This window comes from Monodelphis domestica, chromosome 2 (assembly GCF_027887165.1).
Source record: "Monodelphis domestica isolate mMonDom1 chromosome 2, mMonDom1.pri, whole genome shotgun sequence".
Lineage (NCBI taxonomy): Eukaryota > Metazoa > Chordata > Mammalia > Didelphimorphia > Didelphidae > Monodelphis > Monodelphis domestica.
In genome coordinates, this window is record NC_077228.1 from 60,883,979 (window position 1) to 60,911,369 (window position 27,391).

General features: G+C 37.6%; 1 protein-coding gene across 1 annotated transcript; it reads left to right on the forward strand.

Annotated features, from left to right (window-relative positions):
* Positions 1 to 313: 313 nt before the first annotated feature.
* Positions 314 to 27,391, forward strand: LOC100618044 (flavin-containing monooxygenase 5-like). The gene is given in 9 exon segments (XM_016429920.2): positions 314 to 583; positions 3,158 to 3,346; positions 4,615 to 4,777; positions 7,593 to 7,735; positions 11,381 to 11,491; positions 11,493 to 11,581; positions 14,233 to 14,582; positions 21,409 to 21,481; positions 26,725 to 27,391. Coding segments are annotated over 9 exon segments (1,599 nt in total). The 5' UTR covers positions 314 to 448; the 3' UTR covers positions 27,071 to 27,391.

Below are 27,391 nucleotides of genomic sequence, written 5' to 3' on the forward strand. Positions count from 1 at the left end.
TTTCTTCTTTCCCCAAGCATATTTTCTCAATTTTATTTTCTAGTCTTATTGCTATAATTAGCATTTCTAGCATTACATCAAGTAATAGCCATGAAAATGGTTATCATTGTTCTATTTCTTATCTTATTAGGAGAACCTCTAGTTTACTCCTATTTCTTATGTTCCTGGGTCTTGGTAGTGGTGGTTATTATTTTTTTAAAAACAAAAAGTATATGCTGTATCTTTTTGTAAGACTTTTCTGCATCTATTCATATAATCATATTTTAGTTTTTTCCCTTTCTTGTTCTTGATATTAATTTGGCATGTTATATTAGAAATATACTTATTTCAAAGACCTGAAATTTTTAAGAAATTATAACATTAAAAAGTACTTGGGGAAAATATTTTATTTGACTCCCAAGAGCAGAAGTAAAAAATTTCTCTGACCATCTTCTTGTAGCAAGAGAAGATGACAGTGAAAAAAATTGCCATAGTTGGAGCTGGGGTCAGTGGACTAGGTGCCATAAAGAGCTGTCTGGAAGAAGGTTTGGAACCTACTTGCTTTGAAAGAAGCTTTGACATAGGAGGAATCTGGAAATATGAAGTAAGTTTACATTTTCCCCTAAAGTCTAATTATCTTGGTTTGCATGATGATGTTGTGGTTGTTTTTTTTTTCTATATCAAGGAAAATGAGATTTAATTGAAATTATTTTAAAAACTTACTCCATTGATTCACAATGTCTTTCTTTTTTATTATATGTTAGACTATTTAGAGTACTGTCATATACATTACAATATGTCATCCTATTGGTCATGAAAAAGCAGCAATTTATATATTAAGAAAACATTTATGAAATGATTTCTCTCTGTCAGAAATTGTGCTAGGCACTACAATGCAAAGATAAAAATGAAGCCACTATTTATTGTTATCTCTTTGTACAAAATGTAAAAATTAAGGTTTAAGTTGGTAAAGATCATCCAAATAATTAGTAGCAAAACTCTGGTCTTCCAGGGATTCAGGGATTCTTCTACCACAACCATATCAGCACCTCTTATTTAAGTGTGCCATTCAGTATTGCTGAGGAATAATAATAAAATAAAAGTTGTACATGCATATGTGGCATCTGTAGTTATCTATATATATGCATGGATTGAAACCCATAAGTACCAAAAAAAGGAGTTTAAGATCTCTTAAGGCATAATCATCTGGATTCAAATCTTCTTTTGCAGCATTGGAAATGACATCATTTTAGCACTTTTCCCACAGTCTGTTCCAGCCAACCTACACTATACTCTATACTATAGCCCTAAATGCTATTTCCTAAATGTACACATTACCCTATACCTTAAATACTCTAATTTCCAAATCTCAGAATCTTTCTCTTCTGAAGCTCAAATGATGAAAAATTGGGAAGAATTTCAAAAGCCAGATGAGGAAAATTCAGAAAATAATGATTAAAGTCGGTAAAATAAAGAAGATATGTATGGAGAAATAGTAGAAGATAAGATTGGACAGTATATAACTTTCTGAAACATAAAATTTGTCATTTTCCCCTCCATCCCCCTAAATTGCAGTGGATGTCCCTCTCAAAGATATACTAGAGGGGGCAGCTAGGCACCTCAATGGATTGAAAGCCAACCCTAGAGACAGGAGGTCCTGGGTTCAAATATGGTCTCATATACTTCCTAGCTGTGTAACCCTGAGCAAGTCATTTATTATCCCCATTGCCTAACTATTATACCTCTTCTGCCTTAGAATTAATCTGTAGCATTGATTACAAGACAGGAGGTAAATGTTTTTTAAAAAGAAAAAAAAAAGATATACTAGAGCTATAAATTCTTTAGCTATACCAATTCCAGGAGCAATAGATCCTTAGGGTTAACAAGCCCTAAGAGTGGGGCTAGAGATGGCAAAGAACTCCTCCAGGGACATAGAAATTATCCTAGGAACAACCCTTGAGCAGATTAGGAGCCATAGCTGAAGATAGCTTAGTAATGGCAAGAACACTGAACCTTAGGTGAAGAAGACCTGAATTCAAATCCTGCCTCAAACATTTACTAGTTGTATGAACCTGGGAAAGTAACTTATCCTCTCTAAGCCTCAGCTTCCCCATCTGTAAAAGGTGTAGAATAATAGCACCTATCTCATCAAGTTATTGTAAGGGTCAAATAACATATATAAAAATTATTTATAAACATTAAAGAATAATATAAATGTTAATTATTATTATTATTCATACCAATTGTATGTTTCCCAATACTGAGTAGTGAAAACCAAATCTCAAACTAGTTAAGCAAAATTTTGGGATTTTTTAAATTATTTGCCCTTACCCCAGTCAACCTCCAGAGCATCAGAGTGATGATGCCTCTGCAGGACAGAGCAGGAAAAAAACTTCTATCCCCAGAATGCCTCAGTAACTACCATGCACTCAGGAACCAGATTCAAGCTTCCTTCCCAGTAAGGAGGGGGGTACTATAATCTTAACCATTTTCTTTCATGGAGCAATGCCAATGAACAAATCAACTCTTTTCCTGCCATACAAGTAGCCAGCTGTGCTTTAATTAATATACCTCGATGAGAAACATTTATTTAGTATGGAAGTGCTCACCATCCACGTAACTCGGGCTATGCTTTATACATCATTTAAAAACAACTTTGCTAGATGACCAACTTGCCAGGGGCCAGATCTGAGGCACCTGTGAAGAAGCAATCCCAAGAGTCTGCTGGGTGTGGGTGGCTGGCTGTGCTCGAATCAATAAAGTAATCAATCTAAAAAAAATTATTTGCCCTTAGCTTTAAAGGAAGAGAAAGATTCTGAAAGTTGGAGATCAAAGGGAATGTATTTCAAGTAAAGGTGTGTGGGTACAAAATGACACTTTAAGCTACAATTATAATCCAAGTTGTCTGCATCATAAAGTATGGAAAAAGGAGAAATATGAGAGAAGTCTAGAAAGGAAATCTGGGGAGAGAGAGAGAGAAATAGAGAGAGAGAGAGAGAGAGAGAGAGAGAGAGAGAGAGAGAGAGAGAGATAATACAATTCCTATATTAGTACTAATAATCCAGAGGAAAGCAAAGTGGTAGGTCCAGAGAGTAGATTCAATCTTTATCATATCTGGAGTTTTCTTCATTTTCCATCATTACATTTTTCTCACTGAGAATTCTTTTGTTATCTGTAGGAAAAATCAGAAACTGGAAAGCCGAGTATCTACCAATCTGTGACCACTAACACCTCTAAGGAGATGACATCTTATAGTGATTACCCATTTCCTGACCTTTTTCCCAACTTTTTGCACAATTCCAAAATCATGGATTATGTTAGGATGTATGCCAAGCATTTTGACCTCCTGAAATATATTCACTTCTCGGTAAGTAAAGAACATGAGAAATGTGTGCTGATTAGATGAAGTCCATGTGGAACAGAACAACATGAGGCATTGCTCAGCTCAGTATTAGAAGTCATCACAATTTCTATGAAAAAGTGGAATGATATTGATTTTCTTGAAAAATTCTCTCAGAAAATATACCGTCATGCATCAGCATCATCATATCTAACAGTTATATAGTACTAGTTGGCACAGTGGACAGAGTGTGATGTCTAAAGTAAGGAAGACTTTTTTTTCCTGAGTTCAAATTCAACTTCAGACACTTACTGGCTATGTGATCCTAGGCAAGTCACTTAACCTTGTTTGCCTCAGTTTCCTCATCTGTAAAATAAGCTAAAGAAGAAAATGGAAAATTACTACAGTTTCTCTGCTAAGGAAACTCCCAATGGAATCACAAAGAGTTGGACATTAAACAAGCAAATGACAACAAAAATATAACAGTTCAAAATATTTTTAATGGGGGCAGCTAGGTGACTGAATGGATTGAGAGCCTGTCCCAGAAATGGGAATTCCTGGGTTAAAATCTGGCTTCAGATCCTTCCTAGCTGTGGACCCTGGACAAGTCACTTAACCTCTACTGCCTAGCCCTTACCACTCTTCTTCCTTGAAGCCAATACACAGTATTAATTCCAAGACAGAAGGTAAAGTTTTAAAAATAATAATTTACATGTTATCTCATTTTTCTTTCACAATGTTGGGATGTAGTTGCTATTATCTTCATTTTGTGGCTAACAACTAGTCACATAGCTATCAAGTATTTGAGGCAAAATTTTAATTCAGTCCTTCCTGAATCCAACTTCAGTAGTCTGCACACTGTCCCATTTAACTCTAGACTAGAAAATGTGGATACTAGTTATTTCCTGTTAACTGTATAATTTTAAATCTGTTACCCTAAAAAAAGAACTACATTTCCCAGGAGTCCACTGACTTCCTGCCATTGCATACTTCCTGTAGATAGGGGATATTAGTGGGAATGTGGAAGGTCTCACTTCTTTACTTCCTGTCCCAAGCCAAATGTTGAGCCATGGGGAGTAGTGATGTAAGTACTTTTGGGGTCTGGGGCATTCTCAGTCTCTTTACCAGATAACAATTATAAACATCCTCTACAAATGAGCTAAGAATCTTCTTCAGTCTGAAGAACATGAGTGTGTAAAGGGAAGGGAGCTATGAAGTAATATGTACATTGGGGTCTGGACTTCTGGGAAAGGACGAAATGACAGAGTGACTTATCTTTGACCTTTTGTTCCCAGTCAAAGGTGATTAGTATAAAGAAGCGCTCTGATTTCTCTTCCAATGGCCAGTGGAATGTTGTGGTAGAGACTGATGGGAAACAGGAATCCTATGTCTTTGATGGAATCATGGTTTGCAGTGGTCATTATAGTGACCCCTATTTGCCACTGGAGTGTTTTCCAGGTATGTCATCCAGAAAGATGAGACTACTCTACATTCTTCAAGAGAAATTTTCTAAATTTCTAAAATAATCTCTAAATTTCTAAAATTTCTAACTAATCTCAGAAAGGGAGAAATAAATGACCTTTGTTTTAATAGTGCTTTTTTTTAATCTATGCATGCCCAAGGAAGATTGGATCTACACTTTCATTATAAAACCTCTTTGTCTTCTTCCTCTTTGTGATATAACATTTTGTTGTGGACATAGAAAAAATGGTAGAAGTAATGTTGGCCATAGTAGTAGTCATGGGTCCTCTAGATAGTTTGTTGAGGGAGCAGCTAAAAACTGTAGCAGTCTTTTGAGAGGTGCTAATGATTTAAGAGTTATTATGTCTTTGCTAGGAAAAGATTATTTGTTGTTGGTACCACAATTTGCAGTCACTGCCTCATCAGATTTTCATAGGAATAGATGCTATTCTGCTCATGAGAGTAGAGCCAAAGATTTGGTCCCTTGATGCTATAAAACAAATACTCATTACGCATTTTCTGTGTCTAGAGCACTAATCTAGGCACCAGGAGAAATAAAAAGATGAAATGGTTTCATTCAACAAGCTTTGATGAGATACCTGGTATGTCTGAGGCACTGTGCAATGTGAGAGAAATGAAGACAGAACCAAAAATGGACTCTACCCTCAAGGAGCTTACATTTTACTGGGAGGGTGTGACAGTTAATAGTTACAGATAAGCAAATGAAAAATAACTTTGAGGAAGGAGTGCTAGTAACAAGACATTAATCCTGTCTTCATGGCATTTATAATCTAGTCATGGGATATGAGACTTACACAGATAACTAGAATACACAAAAGTACTACATAACTGCATTAAAGAGATATGAACTAAAGGACTACATAACATTTCAAGGGAAAGACATTTACAATGGCAGAGATTAGAGAAGGCTTCATGGAATAAATAAGTGAATGAATGAATGAATGAATGAATGAATGAATGAATGAATGAATGAATGAATGAATGGAAATGCTTTTATTAGGTACTTACTATGTGCAAGGCGCTATATTAAATGTTAGGGATACAAACAGAAAAGAAAGTCCCTTTTCTTAAAGAGCTCACATTTAAATAGGGGAGACAGCACCTACCAGATGTTTCAAGTCAGATGGAAAGTCCCATGGTTCTTAGGATATAGCAGCAAAGTAGATAGTAATGCATCTTTTTTGAAGTCATTTCTTTTGACAAAATTATATTACTTTCTGATATTAATCCATTTGACAATGTCAAGGATTTTAGTGGTGAGAATCATCTTTTCTGAGTATTCACTAGTTTGTGGCAGCATTACCCTCAGAAATTGTCAGGTTGCATCTCCACAGGGCTAGGCTACATAGAATAAGAAGTTGGGGGAAGAAAGAAGTTCTCCTTCTTCCATGGCCCTTGTACATACCTGCCCATCAGTGGCAATTGATGGTGGTAGCAAAGAAGATAGACTCCTTCTCTATAGTGATTTCTCTCCTTAATAATGGCGGTGGGTTCTCCAGCTAGAAGCAGGAACCATTGTCCCCAAGATTCTTACTCCTAAACTATTTCCATCTGGCTTTCCATGGAGGTGGTAGTAGCTGTGACCTAACATACTTGATGCATACTGACTCAATGTGCCCTACTATATTTTCTAAGCTGGCTTGCCTGCCTTTACATAGTAAATATTTAGCAGTTGATAGGGATGGTTGGCCTTTTCTCTATAAGAGTTGCTTTCAATAATGGCTCCTAGAACAGGACTGATGGCCTTGAGGGCTCTCCTATTCACAAGGTTCTTGAGTTCAGGGTCCTGGACTGTTTTCTTCCAGGCCACAGGGAAGGTGGTAATCTAGGCAGTAGTGGGAGGCTGACTCCTTTCATACAAGCTTCCTTCCTCCCCTGCAGAGTACCCTCCTGCCTCAGCTAGGTTGGTAGCAGCCTGACAGCTAATTGGTGAGGATGGTCAATTCCATCTCCACTGAGATGGCTTTTTGACAGGCTTTAAAGTATGGGCAAGGTCAAAAGGATGAGAGAGGCCATTTCGGACAGAGGGAACAGAGTAAGTCAAGACATCATATTGAAAAATGACAATCTTCTGAAGAACAGAAAACAGACTCATTAAGCTGAAGCATAGAAAGCAAGGAGAGAAATGATTAGAGATGTAGGAAAGGAAGAAGGGTACCAGGCTTTGGGCAAACCCTACATCATCTATTGGAAAATACCATCAAAGCTCCCACTACCATCAAGGCTCACTGCCTGAAACTCATCAAACTGATTGGAAAAGCCTTTTGTCAACCCTCACCCTCTTGCTTGTTGCACTTAAACAAATTTTCTGTGACATCGTCTGCCTCTCAAGACATCACTGTCAATCTTTCCTCCCTTACAACACCAAATTACTCCAAAGAATCCTCTATATTTGCTGCCCCACTATGTTACCACTGCCCCACTCTACTGCTGTAACCACTGTCACAAAGGTCAAAAAGATGGATACTCTCTACTGGTAGGAATTATCTACCTTGGTAGGAATTTATTTTGATTTCTCCATCTCCTAATAGTGTTTGAGCATTGACTAAATGCCTTTGGTTGTTAGATTGTATAAATGGTCTTTTCCCTGAGCAGACAGATTCACCAGTATTGAAGACAAAAGATCAGCAAAGGTGAGATTTACACATTTAAGTAACATTTGATAAAAAGATTTATTTCAGAAAATATTTAATGAAAAATAGCAAAAAATTACAAAACAATTATAAGATTATATCTTTTCTGCCCACATTTTTGTCCAGGATTTTAACGAACATTTCATCTTTACTTCAAGGTATCAAGAAATTTACAGGCCTCTATTTTCACAGTCATGAGTATAAGAATCCAGAGAAATTTAAGGGGAAGAGAATCCTTGTAGTTGGCATTGGAAATACTGGAGCAGATGTGGCCAGTGAGCTCAGTCATGTAGCTAAACAGGTTTGCTTTTTCAAAATTCTGTTTTTTAACCCTACATCTGTGATACATGCATCATATGAAACCTTTTGCATCAAATTTTTCAGCCAATGCTTTGGCTACCTGAACATAGACCACCATTTTTCCTCAGACCACATTGGCACCAAAAAAAGAGGCATATCACTGAGCAAAATAATATTAGTCTTCAATTATGCTTTACCTCTGAAACTAGAATAGAGAAAAGAGACAATAAAACTTTGTCGTATGAGTTTAGCAATTTGGTTCAGGGTAAAAGGAAATGGAATTGTTTCCAAAAAGTAACATTGCCACACTGGGACATTTTGTTGATGTTCTGTTCTTTTCAGTTGCCTCTGTCTCATTGCAATTTCTTTTTGGGGTGCAGTTCTTGACAAAGTTTGTCGTTTTCTTAGTTTCCATAGTTTGTCATTTTCTTCTCTAGTTCATTTTACAGAGGAGGAAACCAAGGCAAAAGAGGTTAGGTGACTTGCCCAGAGGCATATAGCTAATAGGTGTCTGAGGCCAGATTTTAACTCAGGTCTTCCTGACTTCAGCATTCTATCCACTGCAATAGGGATGGTAGCCATCCAATGGAGAAAAAATGTGAATGAGAAACAATACAAGAGGGCTCTCCAAATGGTCCCTAGCTCTATGGATAACCCTTATGGCTCAGATCCAGTAGGAAGCACACTCTAATCCAAGGCCCCAATGTTTTTCAGGTCTCAAAATTCTAGAAAATTTTCAACAAAGAGCTGGTATGGCACTAATAAGAGACTAGTTCATCATTCAAGAAGGAGGGCAGTGGGATAATCTAGAAACCCTAAATCGGGGTTTTCTCTGAATAAAGACTTAAGAAGGAGGAGCAAACACCAATGAAAATTAACTCTGTGCCCCAGCAAGCAAACATTTGGAGAACAGAGCAATGCCCAATGTTGGGTCAATCAATCTTTAGCCTACATGCCTGCTGGGAGCTGGGGCTATGGCAGTCAAACTAGTTTTCACTGAGTTATAGATGAGTATCATAGGATCATGGATATAGAAATAAAAGCAACCATAAAGGTGCTTGATCCCTGTGTCCTCATTTTGTGCATGAGAAAATAATCAAGACCTCATGACTTATTGAGGGTCATACACTCAATGTTCAAGACAGGATTTGAGCCCAGGTCTTTGTGACTCCAAGTCTATGTCTCTCTTGATGCATCCTCAGCCTTGTAAGAATTTCTAAAAGTAGGGGAACTTCATGAGATATGCCCTAATTCTGAAAGTTAAATTTAGAATGAATCCACAAGTATTTATTAAGCATCTACTATGTGCCCGACATTGCACTAGTGCTAGAGATTCAAAGAGAAAAATAAAATAGTCCCTACCTTCAAGGAGCTTATATTCTCTCAAGAGGAGATAGAGGTAGACATAAAAAATGTACACAAAATAAATTCTAGGTAATGTGGGGTAAGACCCTAGTGGCTGGGGGACCAGAAAGGGTCTCATGTAGAAGGCAGCATTGTATCCAAGCCTAGAAAGAAACCCAGGCATCTAGGAGGCAGAAGTGATGGGGAGGGAAGCGATTCCAAGAAATATCTCCAAGAATCTATGGAACAAAGTTGTGGCTAGAACTTATGCTGCTCCCTATAGGAAAGCAGGTCTCTGAACACTGATTCTAGGGAGAGAGTCAGGAACCAGGGAAGAGGAAGGATGTTCTCTTCTTTGGAAGGAGCATTCTCAATCTCTGAAGAGCAACCCAAAGAACCAATTATGCAATACAAAATTTAACTACCAATTTATTAAGATTTTCAGCTGAATAACACCCATAGTTAAGCTTCTAATGGCTTCCAGGTAACTAATTTTCTTCAAGGAATACTGTAGCTTTATCTCATACTCAACTAAATTTCTATAACAAAAAAAGGAAGTTAAAATTATTCAGAGGATGATCCCCACTTTCTTCCCTCCATTCCTGCGGGTAGGTAGGACTGTTCGAGGATCTCAGAAGAGTGACTTCAGATCCTCACTAATGCTGGAGTTAGTAGTTTTCATTCTTATAATAGCCAAGGAATATAACATAGAGTAAAGTGGTTCTGGACACTTTAGCATGCCTGTTGTTGTTCAATTGTTTCAGTCATGTCCAACTTTATGACCCCATTGGAGGTGGGGTTTCTTGGCAAAGTTGTTAGAGTTATTTGCCATTTCTTTCTCCAGCTCATTTTACAAGTGAGGAAACTGAGGCAAACAGAGTTAAGTGACTTGTCTCAGTTCACACAGCTGATAAATACCTGAGACCTGATTTGAACTCAGGAAAGTGAATCTTACTGACTCCAGGGGCACCAGTCCATCCACTGTGCCACCTGACTGCCCTAGGGAAGGTCTAAATTATTTGCACTGATTTGGTCTTCTCCCCTTTGTCTGTGACAAGGAATGGGTGTTACAGGTCAGAAGGGAGTATACTTCAGGCATAGGGAGAGTGCGTATAGGTAGGAGATAGCAGGGCTTCAGCTAGTAGTCCAGGATGACTGGAACATAGAATGGGAGAAAAGAAATAAGATAAGATGTGACTAGAAAGGATATAGACAGAGAAAGAAGGAAAGAAAGAAAGAAAGAAAGAAAGAAAGAAAGAAAGAAAGAAAGAAAGAAAGAAAGAAAGAAAGAAAGAAAGAAAGAAAGAAAGAAAGAAAGAAAGAAAGAAAGAAAGAAAGAAAGAAAGAAAGAAAGAAAGAAAGAAAGAAAGAAAGAAAGAAAGAAAGAAAGAAAGAAAGAAAGAAAGAAAGAAAGAAAGAAAGAAGGAAAGAAAGAAAGAAGGAAAGAAAGAAAGAAGGAAAGAAAGAAAGAGAAAGGGAGGGAAGAAGGGAAAGAAAGAGAGAGAGGGAGAGGAGAAAGAGAGAAAAAAGAGAGAGGAGATATATAGAGATAATTGCATGCTTAGACATGTTTATATGCATAAATGTGTCTGTATATATATAAATACATACATAAAGGGGGGCTTTAATAAATATGCACACATACAGGTATACACACACATACACACCTCTTGTTCTAGTATCACTCTTCAGCAACAATGACTGGCACACTTAAAGTAAGAGATGTTGTAAAGTAAAGTGAAGGGAGAAGAAACCCTGGACTAACATCCATAAGTCCTGGATTCTGCCACCAGTTATGTGTAGGACCTTTACCTCTTTGAGTCTCAGTCTTCACATCTTGTACAGGGGAGATGATAATAAGCTGAGGTTCATCTTTGTCCTTGTACCCCCAGTGCCTAATTGTGTCTGGCACACAGCAAGTGCTGAATAAATACTTTTAAAATACATTAATGACTGCGTTTGAGTCAATGGGGAAGCAAGGTGGCTCAGTGGATAGCATAATAAATTCTGGAGTCAGGGAGTTTTATTTCCTGAGTTCAAATCTGGTCTCAGGTACTGTTTGTTTCAGTTTTCTCTTCTGTGAAATGATCTGGAAAAGGAAATGGCAAACCACTCCAGTATCTTTACCAAGAAAAGCCCAAATGGGTCACAAAGAATTAAACGCAGGTGAAAAACAAGTGAATTTTAGTGCCAATAGGAGCAAATGAAGTAATGCAGGTGTCAGTCTCAATTAAAGCCAGCTGAGACACTGAGATAGCGCTGTCTCATAAGAGAAGTCTTGCTTAACTTTTCTTTCTTGCAGGTATTCCTCAGCACAAGACGAGGATCATGGATATTGAGTCGTGTTTGGGATAATGGGAAGCCCCTAGATATTGTACTGTTCACATGCTTTAAGAATATCCTCAAAAAAATGTTTAGGCAACTCCATTATCAACAGATGGGCAGAGAACAAATTAAATGCAAGGTTTGACCATGCCACATACGGTCTGCAGCCTTATCATAGGTATGTTTTAGAATTTTTTTTAATGTTTTAGTACCATGTCAACTTTTTGCCTCAGTTCTTTTTTTAAAACTTGTTTGTTGCATTAAAATATCCCCTTATCTCCCTCTATTCCTTCCCTCTCTGCATTAAAGAAGGCATCATTTGACCCAAAAAAAAGCCAATAGATACAGATAGTGATATAAAACTATGTCTTACTTATTTCTATTTAATTCACTTTTTGGCCAAGTCTATTAAGAAATGCAGAAGTGGATGATGGATGGTCCAGGACCAATTGCAGTTAACCCAGGAGAGGGAGAAGTCTTCCATACTCTGTCCTCCATGACTAATGACTCATAAACATAAATGTATAGCTGAAAGCGTTCTCTGAGGTCATCTAGTCCAATTCCTTCATTATACAGATAAGCAGAAAATAGTTAAGAGAAGAACTAGCAGCTGTCATCCTGCCAAGAGTTTTGAAAGTACTGATTGATGTTACTGGTGTCTTTAATATCAATATGTTATTGATGTTAGCCATTGGAGAAGTGTAGAGCACTGGACCTGGAGTAAGGAAGATCTGAGTTTGAAACTAACCTCAGACATTTACTAGCTATATAGCTCAGGGCAAGTCACAACCCATCTCTGCCTCAGTTTCCTCAACTGTAAAATAGTGATAATAATAATAATAATAATCCCCCACCTCACAAGTTTGTTGTGAGATTCAAATGAGAATTTGTAAAACATTCATCATAGTAATTGGAGCATAGTAGGCATTTAATTAATGCTCATTCTTTCCCCTGCCCTTCCCCTTCTAGTCAATGATATGGGAAATCCACAGAGTAAAATGAAGATGCTATTGTTCTGACTGTCAAAAATGATGTAGAGAGGCATAATGGATAAAGGGGCAAGTGGATAAAGCACCAGGCCTGGAGTCAGGAGAATATGGACTCAAGTCTGGCCTCAGAAGCTTCCTAGCTCTGTGACCCTGGGCAAGTCACTTAACCCTAATTGCCCAGCCCTTGTTGCTCTTCTCTCTATGAATACTTTTATGAGATAACCCTATCTCAAAGCCTTAGCTGTCTATGAGATCAAGACACATGCACTATTTCATTTGCCCCTGTTGGCCCCGAATTCTGTCTTAGAATAAAATTATGTAGAATTTAAAAGCTGTAGGCCAATGGTTTATATTTCATTTCCTGGCAATATTCTAAAAAGTATTCAGAGTATGGTTTGCTCTGACCACAAAGAGGTTTTACCAAGAACACTTATGTCAAAGTAATCTAATTTCCTTAACTAATTTTTTATTAAATGGGTAGACCAAGGAAATAATGCTTTTGCCAAATACTCTGCTAAATATGATATTTGGCAAAGTATTTAGCAAAAGCCCTGTTTGCAGTGCTTCTAGATAAGATGGAGAGCTGTGGTCTAGATAACAGTAAAGTCAAGGACCTTCAAAACTAGTTGAACATCTAGATTAAAGTCAATGTATCTTGTAGGTCCCCAGGGATTTGTGTTTAGTCCTCTGCTACTTAACATTTTTACCGATGCCTTAGATAAAAGCATAAATGACACACATCAAATTTTCAAAAGAAAAAAAATCTAGGAAACTGAATGAAAGAGGTAAAGTTGAAGAGAACTTAATATTGTTCTAAATTAAATCAAAGTTAAATTAATAGACATAAGCATTAAGGTTTCTATTTGAATCAAAATGTTACCTTTACAAGTACAAGATGAGGCATATAACTGGAGAGTAATTCTTTCTACACTTGAAAAGTGTTTGTTGGATTTATAGCATGTAGAATTGCATCCAATATTGCATTAGTATGTCCTGGAAATGAACTGCACAGGCTACTGCTTGGACTGAGTTTAGTGAATCTTAATTTCTTCTGAGGAAAAAAGGTCTCACAAGCAGACCTGATTTGAATTTTATATCTTTACCACTGCCTAACTCCTAACTATATAGATCTTCATGCATAACAAGTGGATAGCTAAATATCACCAGGTACAAATCACAAAATTTTAGAGTTGGAGGAGCCTCACAGGCCAATTGGTCAAATCCATACTGAAGAATCATCCCCCCATTCCTTATAATGGCAAATGGTCAAGCAGTCTTTTCTTAAACAGCTAGCTCCAGGAGAGAGAACCAACCTCTTTCATTCCCTCCAAAGGCATTCCATTCTGCTGTTGGACAGCTCCGATTATTAGAAATGTTTTGGAAATTTGCCTCTTTGTATCTTCCCTCTATTGTTCTTAATTCTGCCCTCTTGGGTCAAACAGGACAAGACTAACCTATTCTCTAGGTAACAACATTCCAAATAAAGGGAACCCCCTCCCATTTGAAGAAAAGTATCATTTTTTTTTAATTTTCTGTTCTCTCCTCTAATAAATCAAAGAAATGGATCCCATATGTCAAGTCAGCTCCCAGCTCTGATCTCCAAATCAATTCCTTACACATTAAAAAGCAGCCCTTTTGAGAGCACATAGGAGGCTCAGTGGATAGAGAGTCAGGTCTGGAAGCAAAAGGTCCTAGTTTCAAATCTAACCTCAAAATCCTCCTAGCTGTGTGACCCTGGGCAAACCACTTAACCCCAACCATTGTGAATCTATTCTGCCCATAACAGGCATTCAAAATCAGATAACATTAATGTCTTTACATCTCATTCATTATCTTTCAGTTTCCTAAGTCATCAACCAACTTTCAGTAATGACTTGCCTGGCCATATTATTGCTGGAAGATTACTAGTAAAAGCAAATGTGAAAGAATTTACTAAAACAACTGCTGTTTTTGAGGATGGTACTGAAGAATATATTGATGTTGTTATCTTTGCCACTGGATACACCTTCTCTTTTCCTTTCTTGGATAATAATTCAGCAGTGTTGGACAGCGAGTACTCCCTATTTAAATACGTCTTCCCTCCTCAACTGGAAAAACCAACACTGGCATTCATTGGTATTATCCAAACAGTAGGAGCTACTATTCCAACATCAGAAATCCAAAGTCGATGGGCTACCCGTGTGTTCAAAGGTTTGTGATGGACTGGACTTAAAACAAAGACAGAAAAGGATATTCAATGGTGATATTCTTTGGGTGATTCTAGGAAAGTCTATCAGATTCCAAATCTAATTCCAAATATACTCATTGACCTGTTATAGTATTCCAGATTCCGTCCTCAGAGATCTATTCCTTTGTTGTTGTTGTTTGTTTTCAAAAATTTTATTTAATTAGTCAATTTAGAACTTTATTCCTTGGTTACAAGAATCATATTCTTCCCCTCCCTCCCCTCCCCCAACCCTTCATGTAGCCAACACGTAATTTCCACTGGGTATTACAGTGTCCCTGATCAGAACCTATTTCCACATTGTTGATGTTTGCACTAGGATGTTCATTTAGAGTCTATATCCCCAATAATATCACCCTCAAGCCATGTAATCAAGCAGTTGTTTTCTTCTGTATTTCTACTCCCACAGTTTTTCCTCTGAATTTGGGTAGTGTTCTTTCCTATAAATCCCCCCCCCAGTTGTTCTGAATCACTGCACTGGCACTAATAGAGAAGTCCATTACATTTGATTTTACCAAAGTGTATCAGTCTTCTGTATATAATGTTCTCCTGGTTCTGCTCTTCTCACTCTGCATCACTTCCTGGAGGTTGTTCCAGTTCACATGGAATTCCTCCACTTTATTATTCCTTTGAGCACAATAGTATTCCATCACCAACACATACCATAATTTGTTCAGCCATTCCCCAATTGGAGGGCATCCCCTCATTTTCCAATTTTTTGCCACCACAAAGAGCGCAGATATGGGCATAATAATTTTTAGTGATTTCCTTAATTTCTTCTTCATTAGAGGTAAGGTCTCCCTTTTCATCTTTGATACTGCTAATTTGATTTTCTTCTTTCCTTTGATAAATTAGATTGACAAGTACTTTGTCTATTTTATTTGTTTTTTCAAAGTACCAGCTTCTAGTCTCATTTATTAAAACAATAGTTCTTTGGCTTTCAGTTTTATTAATCTCTCTTTTAATTTTTAGGATCTCTAATTTAGTTTTCATCTGAGGATTTTTAATTTGTTCACTTTCTAGTATTTTTAATTTGCATGCCCAATTCATTGACCTCTGCCCTCCATAATTTGTTAATATATGAACTCAAGGATATAAATTTCCCCCTGTAAAAGATAATTTTAGCATTGTGTCTTACAAATCTAAATTTAATTTGGTCGCCAGGTAAAATCCCAAATGATTACCCAAGTAAGCTGGAAATTTTATGGTAATTTAATTGATATAGTGGAGGAGATTAGGAAGAAGGAAGGGGCTAGTACTGGGTGGGAAGATTAGGAGATCTAGAAAGTAAGGTTTTGAGTGTGAAGGAGGAAGGAATCAGCCTGACCTCCAAAGGGGCTCAGCTAAGATGCCCGAACCTGAATCAGCTCAAGGGCAAAACCCAGACAAATAACTGCCACCACTCCAAGATGTCAGAATGCTGCGAGCTAGAGTTACCTCTCCAGGGAAAGAGGAAGAAAGAGGAAGTGATGTGCCTTATATAGATGGTTTTACGTCACTTTCCTGAATCTCATCTGTACCAATAATAGCTTAGCTTGACTTAGGACAGCCCAAGGGTCTGTCCGCTTTTTCTGCACATGTCTATTGAAGGCCATTTCCTCAGATAACTAAATCTTGAGTTTGGTGCAGACCTTCTAATCTTGTTAAACTAAGGAGGGTGGAGAAATCCAAGGTTCCCAAGACCTGATTCTGTTAGTCCAAGTATCTCTATTGTTATTGATCAGGAAATATCTAAATCAGGTCTTCTAAAGTATGGTCTGATTAGGATGGAATAATTTTAAAATTCACACCCTTAAGTACTGTATTGGCTGCATCCCATAGATTTGGAAAGGATGTCTCATCATTGTCATTTTCTTCAATAAAAATATTAATTGTTCTTATGATTTGTTCTTTAGCTAACTGATTTTGGAGAATCATATTATTTAATTTCCAATTAATTTTTTATTTGCCTTTCCATATACCCTTGCTAATTATTATTTTTGTTGCATTGTGATCTGAAAAGTTTGCATTTATTATTTCTGCTCTTTTGGACTTGTTTGCAATGCTTTTATGCCCTAGTACATGGTCAATCTTTGTGAATGTATGATGTGCTACTGAAAAGAAGGTGTATTCCTTTTGTCCCTATTCATTTTTCTCCACATATCTACTAACTTGAATTTTTCTAAGGTTTCATTCACTTCTCTAATCTCTTTCTTATTTATTTTTTGGTTTCAGTTCAGGCCTCCCACTAGTATAGTTTTTCTATCTATTTCATCCTTGAGGTCCACTAGTTTCTCCTTTCAAAATCTGGATACTATGCCATTTGGTGCATACATGTGCATGGTGCATACTGATATTTCCTCATTGTCTATACTGCCTTTTATCAGGATATAATTACTTTCTGTCTGTTTTGACAACATCTATTTTTACTTTGGCTTTGTCAGATATCATGATTGTTCCTCCTGTTTTCTTTTTCTCAATTAATGGCCAATAGATTTTGCTCCATCTGCTTACCTTTACCCTATGTGTGTCTACCTTCCTCATGTGTGTTTCTTGTAGACAACATATGTTGGAATTTTGGTTTCTAATCCACTCTGCTATTTGCTTCCATTTTATGGGTGTGTTTATTCCATTCAAATTCAGAGTTATGATTACCAGCTGGATATTTCCCAACATTTTCATTTCAACTCCTAGTCCTGCCCTTTCTTCTTTCACTATTTCCTTCTACACCTGTGTATTGTTTTTAATCAGTCACCCTAATCACCACCCTTAATTTACTTCCCTTTCTATCCCCTTCCCTTCTTATTCCCCTCTTATTTTCTTTACAGTCTTTTTAAACTACCCCCCACCCTCTCCCTCCCTTTTATTGTTCCCCCCCCACTCGTCCATTTGTTACCATTCTACTTCTCTATAGGACACAAATCAATTCTCTGCCCCAGTGGATCTGATTGTTCTTCCCTCTTTGATTCAATTTCAATGCATGTAAAAATTAAGTATTTCCTGTCTCCAATCTCTTTACCCTTCCAGTGTATTGGTGTTCTCCCCCACTCCTGCCATGAACTTCTTTATGACATATAAATTTTCCCCATTTTGTCTCTTTTTCCATTGTTCTTAGTATTAACCTCTTTTTTTCACCTCTAGTTTTATATATATATATGTCTTGGCATTTCACCCTATACAGTTTGTCACTGTTCTCTCTAAGTATAATTCTTCTAGCTACTCAGGTGATAATAACAATTTTTAAGAGTTACCAATATCCTCTTTTCTTGTAGGGATACATATAATTTTAATTGGGTCCCTTAAAAAAGGTGGAGTTTTTTTTTTTTGCTTTTTCCCCCTTTCTTAATTACCTTTTGGTGATCCTTTTGAGTTCTGTGTTTGGGAATCAAATTTTCTTTTCAAGTCTTGTCTTTTCTTTATAAGTGCTTGGAAGTCTTCTATTTTATTAAATGAGCATACTTTCCCCTGCAAGAATATAGTCAATTATGCTGGGTAGTTGATTCTTGGTTGTAGACCTAGTTCACTTGCTTTCAGGAATATCTCATTCCATGCCTTTCAGTCCTTTAGTGTAGATGCAGTCAGATCCTGTGTTATGCTAACTTTGGTTCCATGGTATCTGAATGACTTCTTAGCAACTTGTAATATTTTTTCCCTGGTCTGGTAATTCTTGAATTTGGTTATAACCTTCCTGGATGTTGTCAATTGAGGATTAAGTACAGGAAGTGACCTGTGGATTCTTTCAAACTTCACTGTTCCCTCTTGTTCTAGAATGTTGGGGCAGTTTTCTTGGATAATTTCCTGTAGAATGATATCCAGGCTTTTTCTTTTGACATGATATTCTGGTAGCCCAATGATTCATAAGTTGTCTCACCTGGATCTGTTTTCTAGATCTTCAATTTTGTGGGTGAGGAGTTTCATATTTTCCTCAATTTTTTCATTCTTTTGATTTTGCTTTATAGTTTCCTGCTGCCTTGTGAAGTCATTTGCATCAATGTGTTGTTTTTAAAGATCGAATTTTTAAATTTTAAATGTTTTTAAAGATTGAATTTCATTCCTGGATTTTCAGTCATCCTTCTCCTTCTGATCTTTCATCTTCTTTGCCTCATTTTTAATCTCTTCAATTTTGACTTTCAAGACACTGTTTCCTCATTTTAGTTCAAGTGCCTCTGTTTCCAGAACACTTATCTTTCTTTCTAAGATATTTTCTCAGTTGTCTTCAGCCTCTCTTAATTGTTTTTTGAATTGTATTTTGAGTTCTTCCAAAGCCTGTGTCCAATTCACTAGAGTTTCTATGTTTTTGCTTGGTGTTCCTTGATCCTCCTCTGTTCCATTGATCCTCCTTCATTTATTGCCTGGATAGAAGCTGTTGACTGTAATTTCTTTTTTCTTATTTCTGTTGTTTATTCATATTTCCCCTTTCTTTGCCACCCCACCCCACCACCCCCCATAGTAGCCTGTACTCTTGCTCCTCTCATTATGTGCTGGATCTGTGGGTTTGGGCTGTTCTGTCCTAAAGGGGCTTCTTCTCAGTCCTACTGATTGATCAAGTTAGTCAGATCTTCCCCAGCTGACAGCAGAAGCTGAGAAGGAGCTGGGATTCCCATATTGTTATCAAAGTTGTTGCCTATAGTTTGTTGCAGCCTTTGACCTTAGAGCTTAGTCAGCAAGGTTCTCAGATCAATCTGTGGGAGAGGGGTGTTGGAGCTTGAGTTTCCCTTCCATCTGTAGGCTTCTTATGTGCCCTATTGAAGAGATTGAGACAGGGCAGAGTTGATCTACAAAGCTGGCTGTGCCCTAAGGCCAAAACCTTCGGGGGGTGGGGGCAATATGGGACATCTTGGCTGAGACTAGGCTGCTGGTTCTGAGCTTCTCCTCCAGCTGCCTCTATCCCACCTGTGTTCAACACCCTGAGCCTGGCACAGTTGTGCCAGTAAGCTACTCCCTCCAGACTAGAGCCTTTGCCTGCCCTAGGCAGAAACTAGAGATTCCAGCCACTGCTGGAGGCTTAGCACTGTAGGTGGGGGAGGGGTCCTGGGACCTTCCTTATTCCTTCCCCTTAAACCCATGTGTTCTTGAATTCAGGTTTTTAGGGGGGGGGTCATACCTTTTAAGTTGGGTACAGGAATCCTAGTTCTGTCCTGTTGTTAGATTTGGTTTTCAGTCCCTCAAAGCATTGTGTTTTTTGATCAGTGAGGAAAGGTTTACTGGAGGTCTGAGCTATTGCTGTCTCTAAGCCACCATCTCCCAGAATTAGGTTTTAACCTATTCTTTTGAGTTATTAAGAATTTTTTTAATTTTTCCTAGACTCCTCTATTTGAATGAAAATATTCCTGAGAGAAATAACACTAGTAGCTAACATAGAAGAGATGAGTTTGCTAGATCTCTTCAAATTGTGAGACTCTGAAAAGAGAACCCAGAGTATATGTCTGAAGATATTGGGATGTCAGCAAGGCTAAAGGGATTTGGGAAACAGAAGCTGAGAGAGACAACAGATGCCAATCTTTGCCAAGATGTCTGACCAGAGCCTCAAAAAGAGGCATTCTACCAGGTGCCACAGATCCAAAGATCCAAAAAGTTGCTTTTCTGAGAGAACAGAAATAGTTGAGTCACTCTAAATGACATATGACCCATGTCTGACATCATATGGGGCGTCATATATTCATAAATTTGCTACTTCTCTCTCAGGTGAGAAAAATGCTTCATCACCAACTTTTTTTTATCTAGACTGGTCATTACATTATTCTTAATTCTGATATATTATAGCACAATTTTCCTGTACATTACTGTGGCTATTGTGAATTGTGAATTTCTCATAGTTCTACCTTTTCTCCCTATATCAGTACATATAAATTTTCCCAAGCTTCTCTGAATTCCCCACATTTCTCTTTTCTTATGATGCAATAATGAAAGGTGCCCCCAAACGTCTCAGTACTGTTTTAAGCTATTAAAATTTTACACTCATAGAGCATAATCAGTTCAGCCATTCATCAATCACTGGATACCTACATTGTTTCTACTTTTCCTTTGTTTTGTTATCACAATACAGAAACAAAATAAGAATCCCAAAATGGCTCCATCTATGAAAGAACTGTCTTTCTTGGAAACACAGATGGACATCCAGTATATTTGTCATCATTTTGTGCCTTAGGAAGTCAAAAGTGTGCTGAAAAATTACTACATTTTTGTCAGGGATTATGTTCTTTTATTTGTGCATTTCATGATTGTCATGAACTCAAAAGTTAGGTATGACAGAATCAGGTCACAAAATACTGCATCAGAAGATTCTGAAAAAAACTTATTCAGAGAAGCACCATCAGATCATAGAAGGCATTCATTTTTAAAACCCTTACCTTCTGTCTTAGAATTAATATTGTGCATTGGTTCCAAGACAGAAGAACAGTAACAGATCAGCAATGTGGGATAGGTAAGTTGCCCAGGGCCAATGCTGGGAAATGTCTGAAGCCAGATTTGAACCCAGGAGTTCCCATCTCTAGACCTGACTCTTAATCCCTGAGCCACTTAACTACCCCCCATAGAATGTATTCTCAATATTTGGAAGTTGTGAAAAAAATTATATGAAGAAGTAGTCTATTCCTCCCTCCCCTCAAAAAATAATATTCTAAAGATGGTAACTTATCCTGACATTAACAAGAAATCCAGTACACTGTTCTTAAATATCCTCTGCTTTTGGACTCTGAATTTAATTTCGAAAGAGAACTATTATAGAGGTGATGATTTTCTCCTAAAACTACTTCCTTCCATTCAGTGGTTTCTCCAGAAAGTCCTAATCACATTCTTGATATTCTTTCCTAGGACTGAACAAATTACCTTCAGTGAGTGACATGATGGCTGAAATCAAACAGATGAAAAATGAGCTGGAAAAACAGTAAGAAATTTGATTATTGACGAAGGGCAATCGATTGCTTAGGTCATGTTTCTGTCTTTGAGTCTCCTTCACATTTTATTGATCAAAGAAGTTGGATCTGGGCAACAGTATAAAAGATGATCTAGATCTGTTTTCTATAGCATCACTAATGATTGTAAATTTCATTTTCTATACTGAATGTGTCATTTCAGATGGCTACATTAGAAAACACTTATTGCTGCTATTACTTAACTTTCACAGGATGCCAAGTACAAAGCATTTAGTATGTGCCAATCCCCTGGGCAATCTTTGGTTTTATTAATTAAGTGCAATACAGAAACAAAGTAAGGATGAAAAAATGGCTCTATTTAAAAAATAAGACAAACAAAAGAGCAATACCTCTGAAGAAGGAGAGGAAAGCAAATACCCTCCAATCAGTCTAAGCAAATTCAAAATCAAATCAATCATACACATACATAGAACTGGATAGAATATGGAGATTATATGTATATGCACATATATGATTTATGTCATCTATGATTTTTGATGTTTTTGCATCGTTTCAGTCACGTCCAACTCTTCGTGACCACATTTAGGGTTTTCTTGGCAAAGATACTGGAGGAGTTTCCCCAGATGAGGAAATTTTAGCCAATAGGATTAAGAAATTTGCCCAAGGTCACATAGCTAGTCAGTATCTAAGGTCAGATTTGAACTCAGGAAAATAAATCTTCCTGACTCCAAAACTGACTCTCTATCCAATGCATCATCTAACTGCCTGCCATCTTTCATACTGTCCCTTGAAATCCAAAGATCATAGAATCATCTGAATCCAGAAGGAACCTCACACGTGTGATAGAGACATGAGAGAGAGAGATTTTGCAGGACTTGTGAACCAAGATGCAAGAGAAGAATTCCAATGGAATGTCCCCAGTTGGTGGCAGTTTGAGCTGACAGAGGGGAGGGGTTTTTGGACTTTGTCTCAGACTGGGAGACACACTTTCTCTCCCTGGAGGTTTGAAGCTGGCTGAAAGACTTTTTGTCTTTGTTTTCTCTGACTCTGAGCAGTTGAAGTTGACACTGAGAAGAAAAACTTGGCTTTTGGGACTCGGTCTCTGTTTCTCTGTCTCTGAGCAATGGAAGCTGACCAGGGTAGAAGCTTTTGAGTTGGTGGTCTATAAGAGAGTTGAACTGGCCAGGAGAAAAGGAGAGATTTTGAACTTTGTTTCTTTCTGGAGTTAAGCTGAGAGACCTGGCTGAGTTGAGAAGAAGAAGAAAGAAGATTCAAACATCTGTCCTCCATCTTCTTAACCATCTAAGAGTTGCACTTGTGACTCCCCAAACTCTCAATTTTATCTCATTTAGACTAGGGAAATCCTCATCCCTCTTACCTCAGTTTCCCATCCTGTTATCCCAATAAACCCCTTGACTGAGAAAGCAACTAGAGTATCTTTATAGTTCACTCAGGAGGGAGGGAAGAAGCAAAGGCTTCAAGAAGTATTGTGAGGTGGGGAAGGCAAGGGAGGAGAGGGTTGGAAAGGGAGGGAGTGAGGGAGGAAGGAGGTTAGGAAATAGATTGATCCATCATCATTCAGTAGGGATCAGCAGACAAACCCTAGAGTAAACCCCAGAGCAGTCCTTTGTGTACCAGCATCCCTGTGTGGTGGCATCCTCCAGTATTTCTCATCCCTACCTCCATTACCAATAAGCAGGTTTAGGTTCCTATAGCAGCCTCTCTAATCACAGCCAGCCAGAGAACAACAGTCATTGCTGAAGAAACAGGTTCCCCTCAGTTTACCTTTTCCATTTCAAGAAAAAACAGTTTCCAGTCAGTTTACCTTCTCTATATCAACAAGTAGTAGTTTCTAGTCAGTTTACTTCTTTATTACACAAGTCATCTAGTCCCATTGTACCCTTTTTACAAATGAGAAAACTAAGGCTCAAGCTGGTAAATGGGCTTGCCCAAAGTCACACAGACCATAAGTGTCAGAAATGGTATTCATCTCTTGGTAGCTGGTTCCAGAATAGTGTTCTATCCACTGATCCATTCTTATTCAAAAACTTTTTTTTCTATCATGCACAACAGATAATCTGAAAGTTGCCATGATCTTTACCAAGAGCATTTCAAAGTCCATCATACTGGTAAACATGCAAAGTTTAAGTCAGACTTGGCCTTTATTGAGCTTACAAGTTTGTAAGTAGAGTAAAAACACTTAAATGAATTACTCTAATGCCAAAATGACCATAAATCCATAAGACAGTTTAAAAATGAAATAAAAGGAAGGACTTATGGGGTTTTTTCTACAGAGGGAGTCAGGAAAGTAAGAACAACTGCAAATAGTTCCAAATAGCTGGAGTATAGTGTTTATAGAGACTGTTACAAGAGGTCCTAGGAGCTACAGCTTCCTCTGCTGATACCCGAAAGACAGGACCCACATCCCTAAGGGCTAATGGAACCCTTCCACATTTGTAGAGGTCCTGTAAGAAACTTGAACAGACTCAGAAAATACTCATTACTAGTGAAAGGAAGGAGCAAGTACAGGCGGACTCTTTTTAAGGAACTATAAAGGGTTAATCAATACTGGTGACTGTTAAACATTGAGTCCCACACGTGTTAGACAGAACACTGGGAGACAGTTCTCAGGTATAAATGATTATAGACTTGGGACCAAGTCTGGAATTTAGCCTTGTGACCATAACCTAGAGTGTGGTACTGAGTTCCACTCAAGTCTCTTTGTATTATTGAAATAATGTCAGAATAAGCAGTTACTAATCTTATCTGTGTGCTTTCTAGAGGGTTTGAAGGTCTTAGGGGAATCCACCCTCCCCCTTTTGTTTCCTCTCTTTCTTGGTTGCAGGAATGAGCAACGATGAACAATGAGCAAACATATGCTAAAAGACAGTGTGTGTGGAGAAGTACACTAGACACAGGGGAAAGATTCAAAGATTAAATAAAGCACAAAAACATAATTTTAATATAGAATGATCCATGGTAAACAAGAGAGGTGCAAATCAACTTTTGTCCAAGAGTCAGAGGGCCTGGGTTTATATCCCAACCCTATCACTTACTACCTGTATAAGTAGATAAATGACTTACTTTCTCTGGATCTCAGTTTCCCATTCAAAGAATGTGAGCTCCTTGAAAACTGAGGCTGTTATTTTTACCTTCATGCCTGTTCCTGGTGCCTAACACAGTACCTGAGCACATAGTGAGTATTCAATGACTCCTCAAATTGAATTGAATCTGTAAAATGGGATAGATGTATTAGATAAATTCTAGACATTCATCTGGCCCTAAATCTGTGATCCTAAAAGGAGAATATTATTACTGACTAAAGGAATTATGGAAGGCTTCATGGATGAAGCAGCTTTTAAACTGAGTGTTAAAGATGGATCAAATTTAAACAGGCTGAGATAGGCTATAGAGATGATATTCCAGGTATTATTAGACACAGCATGGCCAAAGACAGAGACATAAAAGCACAAAATATGTATGGGTGTCAACAAATTATCCTTTTTGACTAAAGCAAAATGAATATGGCAGGGATAAGCCTGAGTTACACAGGAAGGTAGGATGGTGCCATATTGGTGAGGATGTTGGATGCCAACCAAATAAATTCATTTTGTACTAGATGCTAGAAAGTCAGTGGAATGTGTTTAGCTGAAGGGTGGCATAACAGTCAGTTAACATTTAAGAGTCTACTGTTTACTGGGCACTATGCTAAGTGCTAAGTACACAAATACAGCAAATGGATTGGTCTCTACTATTACAAAACTTACATTCTTGAGGAAGATGCAAGTACATATATAAGTATAAATAAAGTAAATATAAAGAAAACAGATACAAACAATGCAAAGTTTCAGACACAAACTCTGTGACTCTAATCAAGCCACTTCACACTGTTTGTCTCAGTTTCCTCATCTGTGAAATGAGCTGGAGAAGGAACTGGCAAACCACTCCAGTATCTTTGCCCAAAAAATGCCAAAATTGAGGTCACAAAGAATTAGACAAATCTAACAACCAAAAAAAAAAAAAGACAAGGCAATCTGAGTGTAAACACAACAATAGTCAAAAAAGATCAAAATATATTTCACATGAAAAAGGTGCTAATTGATTTAACAAGCATTTACTAATTAATATTAACATATGACTTTGGATGTCAGCACTGTGCTAGGGATGGGATTGAATTGAATCTAGAGATATTCCAAAGATATGACTGTATAATCTAAGAATGAATGATATAGGAGGGGAAGGAGAAAGAACAGTCAAAGACATAACAAAGATTTAGAATATATATGGCAAGGGCAGCTAGGTTGCTCAGTGGAGATTCAGATCTAAAGATGAGAGGTCCTCAGTTCAAATCCATCTTCAGACACTTCCTAGCCATGTGACCTTAGACAAGTCATTTAACTCCAGTTGCCTAACCCTTACAACTCTTTTGTCTGGGAACAGTTACTTAGTATTGCTTCTAAGATAGAATGTAATGTAAGAGTTTTGATTTTAAAAGAAACTAAGAAACAAAAAGAACATGCTTTGACAGATGGGTACAAATGGCAGAAATGGAGAAATTAGAAAGGCTAACAAGATTTTAGGAAAAGATAAGTTCAGTTTTAACACATGTTGAGCTGAAGATGCTTCCTATTAAAAAAAATATTTCATTCCTTTGGCTAGCGTTCATAATCCTCAACTATATGATACAATCCTACCGCTGTAATTATCTCATACTTTGCTTTGCTTTATGCACATACTCTGGTTCAGAACATGATATATGTCTGAAGTTCAGAGAAAAGGTCAGAATTATAGAGAGGGTTGGGATTCATTTGTATAGGATTGATAACTGAACATGGGAGAATGTGTTTGCCTAAGAAGAGAGTATCAGGTTATGGGACAAGAAGACTAGGGCTCTGACCTTGGAGAACACTGAGGCAGAACGTCATACCCAAATTCTAAGGTGATCGTCTCAGTGACAGACAACGTTAAAACAATGTGAAGCCTTCTAAAGAACAGGAGTTTAGGTAAGGAATCAAAGAAGCCATTTTAAACATCTACATTAACTTATTTGTGACTTTCCAAAGAGTTCTGACAGGAAAAAATGGTACTTGAGAACAATCACAAAAGAATATTTGAATTGATAAATTTCTAGCAGTTTCTTTCTCATCTTCTCACTAACAGAGTTCCATACAGCAGAGGAAATTGTCTCTCAAAGACATAAGGAGAGATACCAATATCTGACCTGGGGTTTCCCATCTTTTCCTTTTGATTACAGGTTTGTGATAAGTCTTCGTGATACACGGCGGGTTCAGTACATTGACTACATGGATGAAATTGCCTTGGAAATAGGAGTAAAACCCAAACTTCTTTCTCTCTTCTTCTGGGATCCAAAGTTGGCCTTAAACATTTTCTTTGGTCCTTGTACTCCATACCAGTACCGCTTGCAAGGACCTGGGAAATGGGCAGGGGCCAGGGCAACCATTTTGACTCAAAGAGAACGCATCATCAAACCCTTAAGAACTCAAATTGTCAGCAATAACCAACTTCCATCCTCTGTCCCATTTTGTCTTCTAGGTGCCAGTGTGGCCCTTCTCTTTGTTTTTATCTTAGTATTCTTTTAAGGATATTTCTTTTCATCATTTCAATCATATAGGCCAACAGATTGGTTAAGGGACAAATGGGACACCATTGGGCTTTTGCTTCATTAGGCACTAGAGCAGTTAGTCATTTATCAACATATATTTCTCATGCACATTTGGCTCACAAATCACAGATTTCAAATTAAGACCAACTTTAACTGTGTAGCCCTCTGGGGACTGAAAAGTTATTACCCTGGTTCCATATCATTCATGAAGCTCAGTAGAATAAATAATCAAACATACCTTATATAGTCAAAATGATTAATCCTTGACTTTATTGCCATTTTAAGATGTGTATAGATA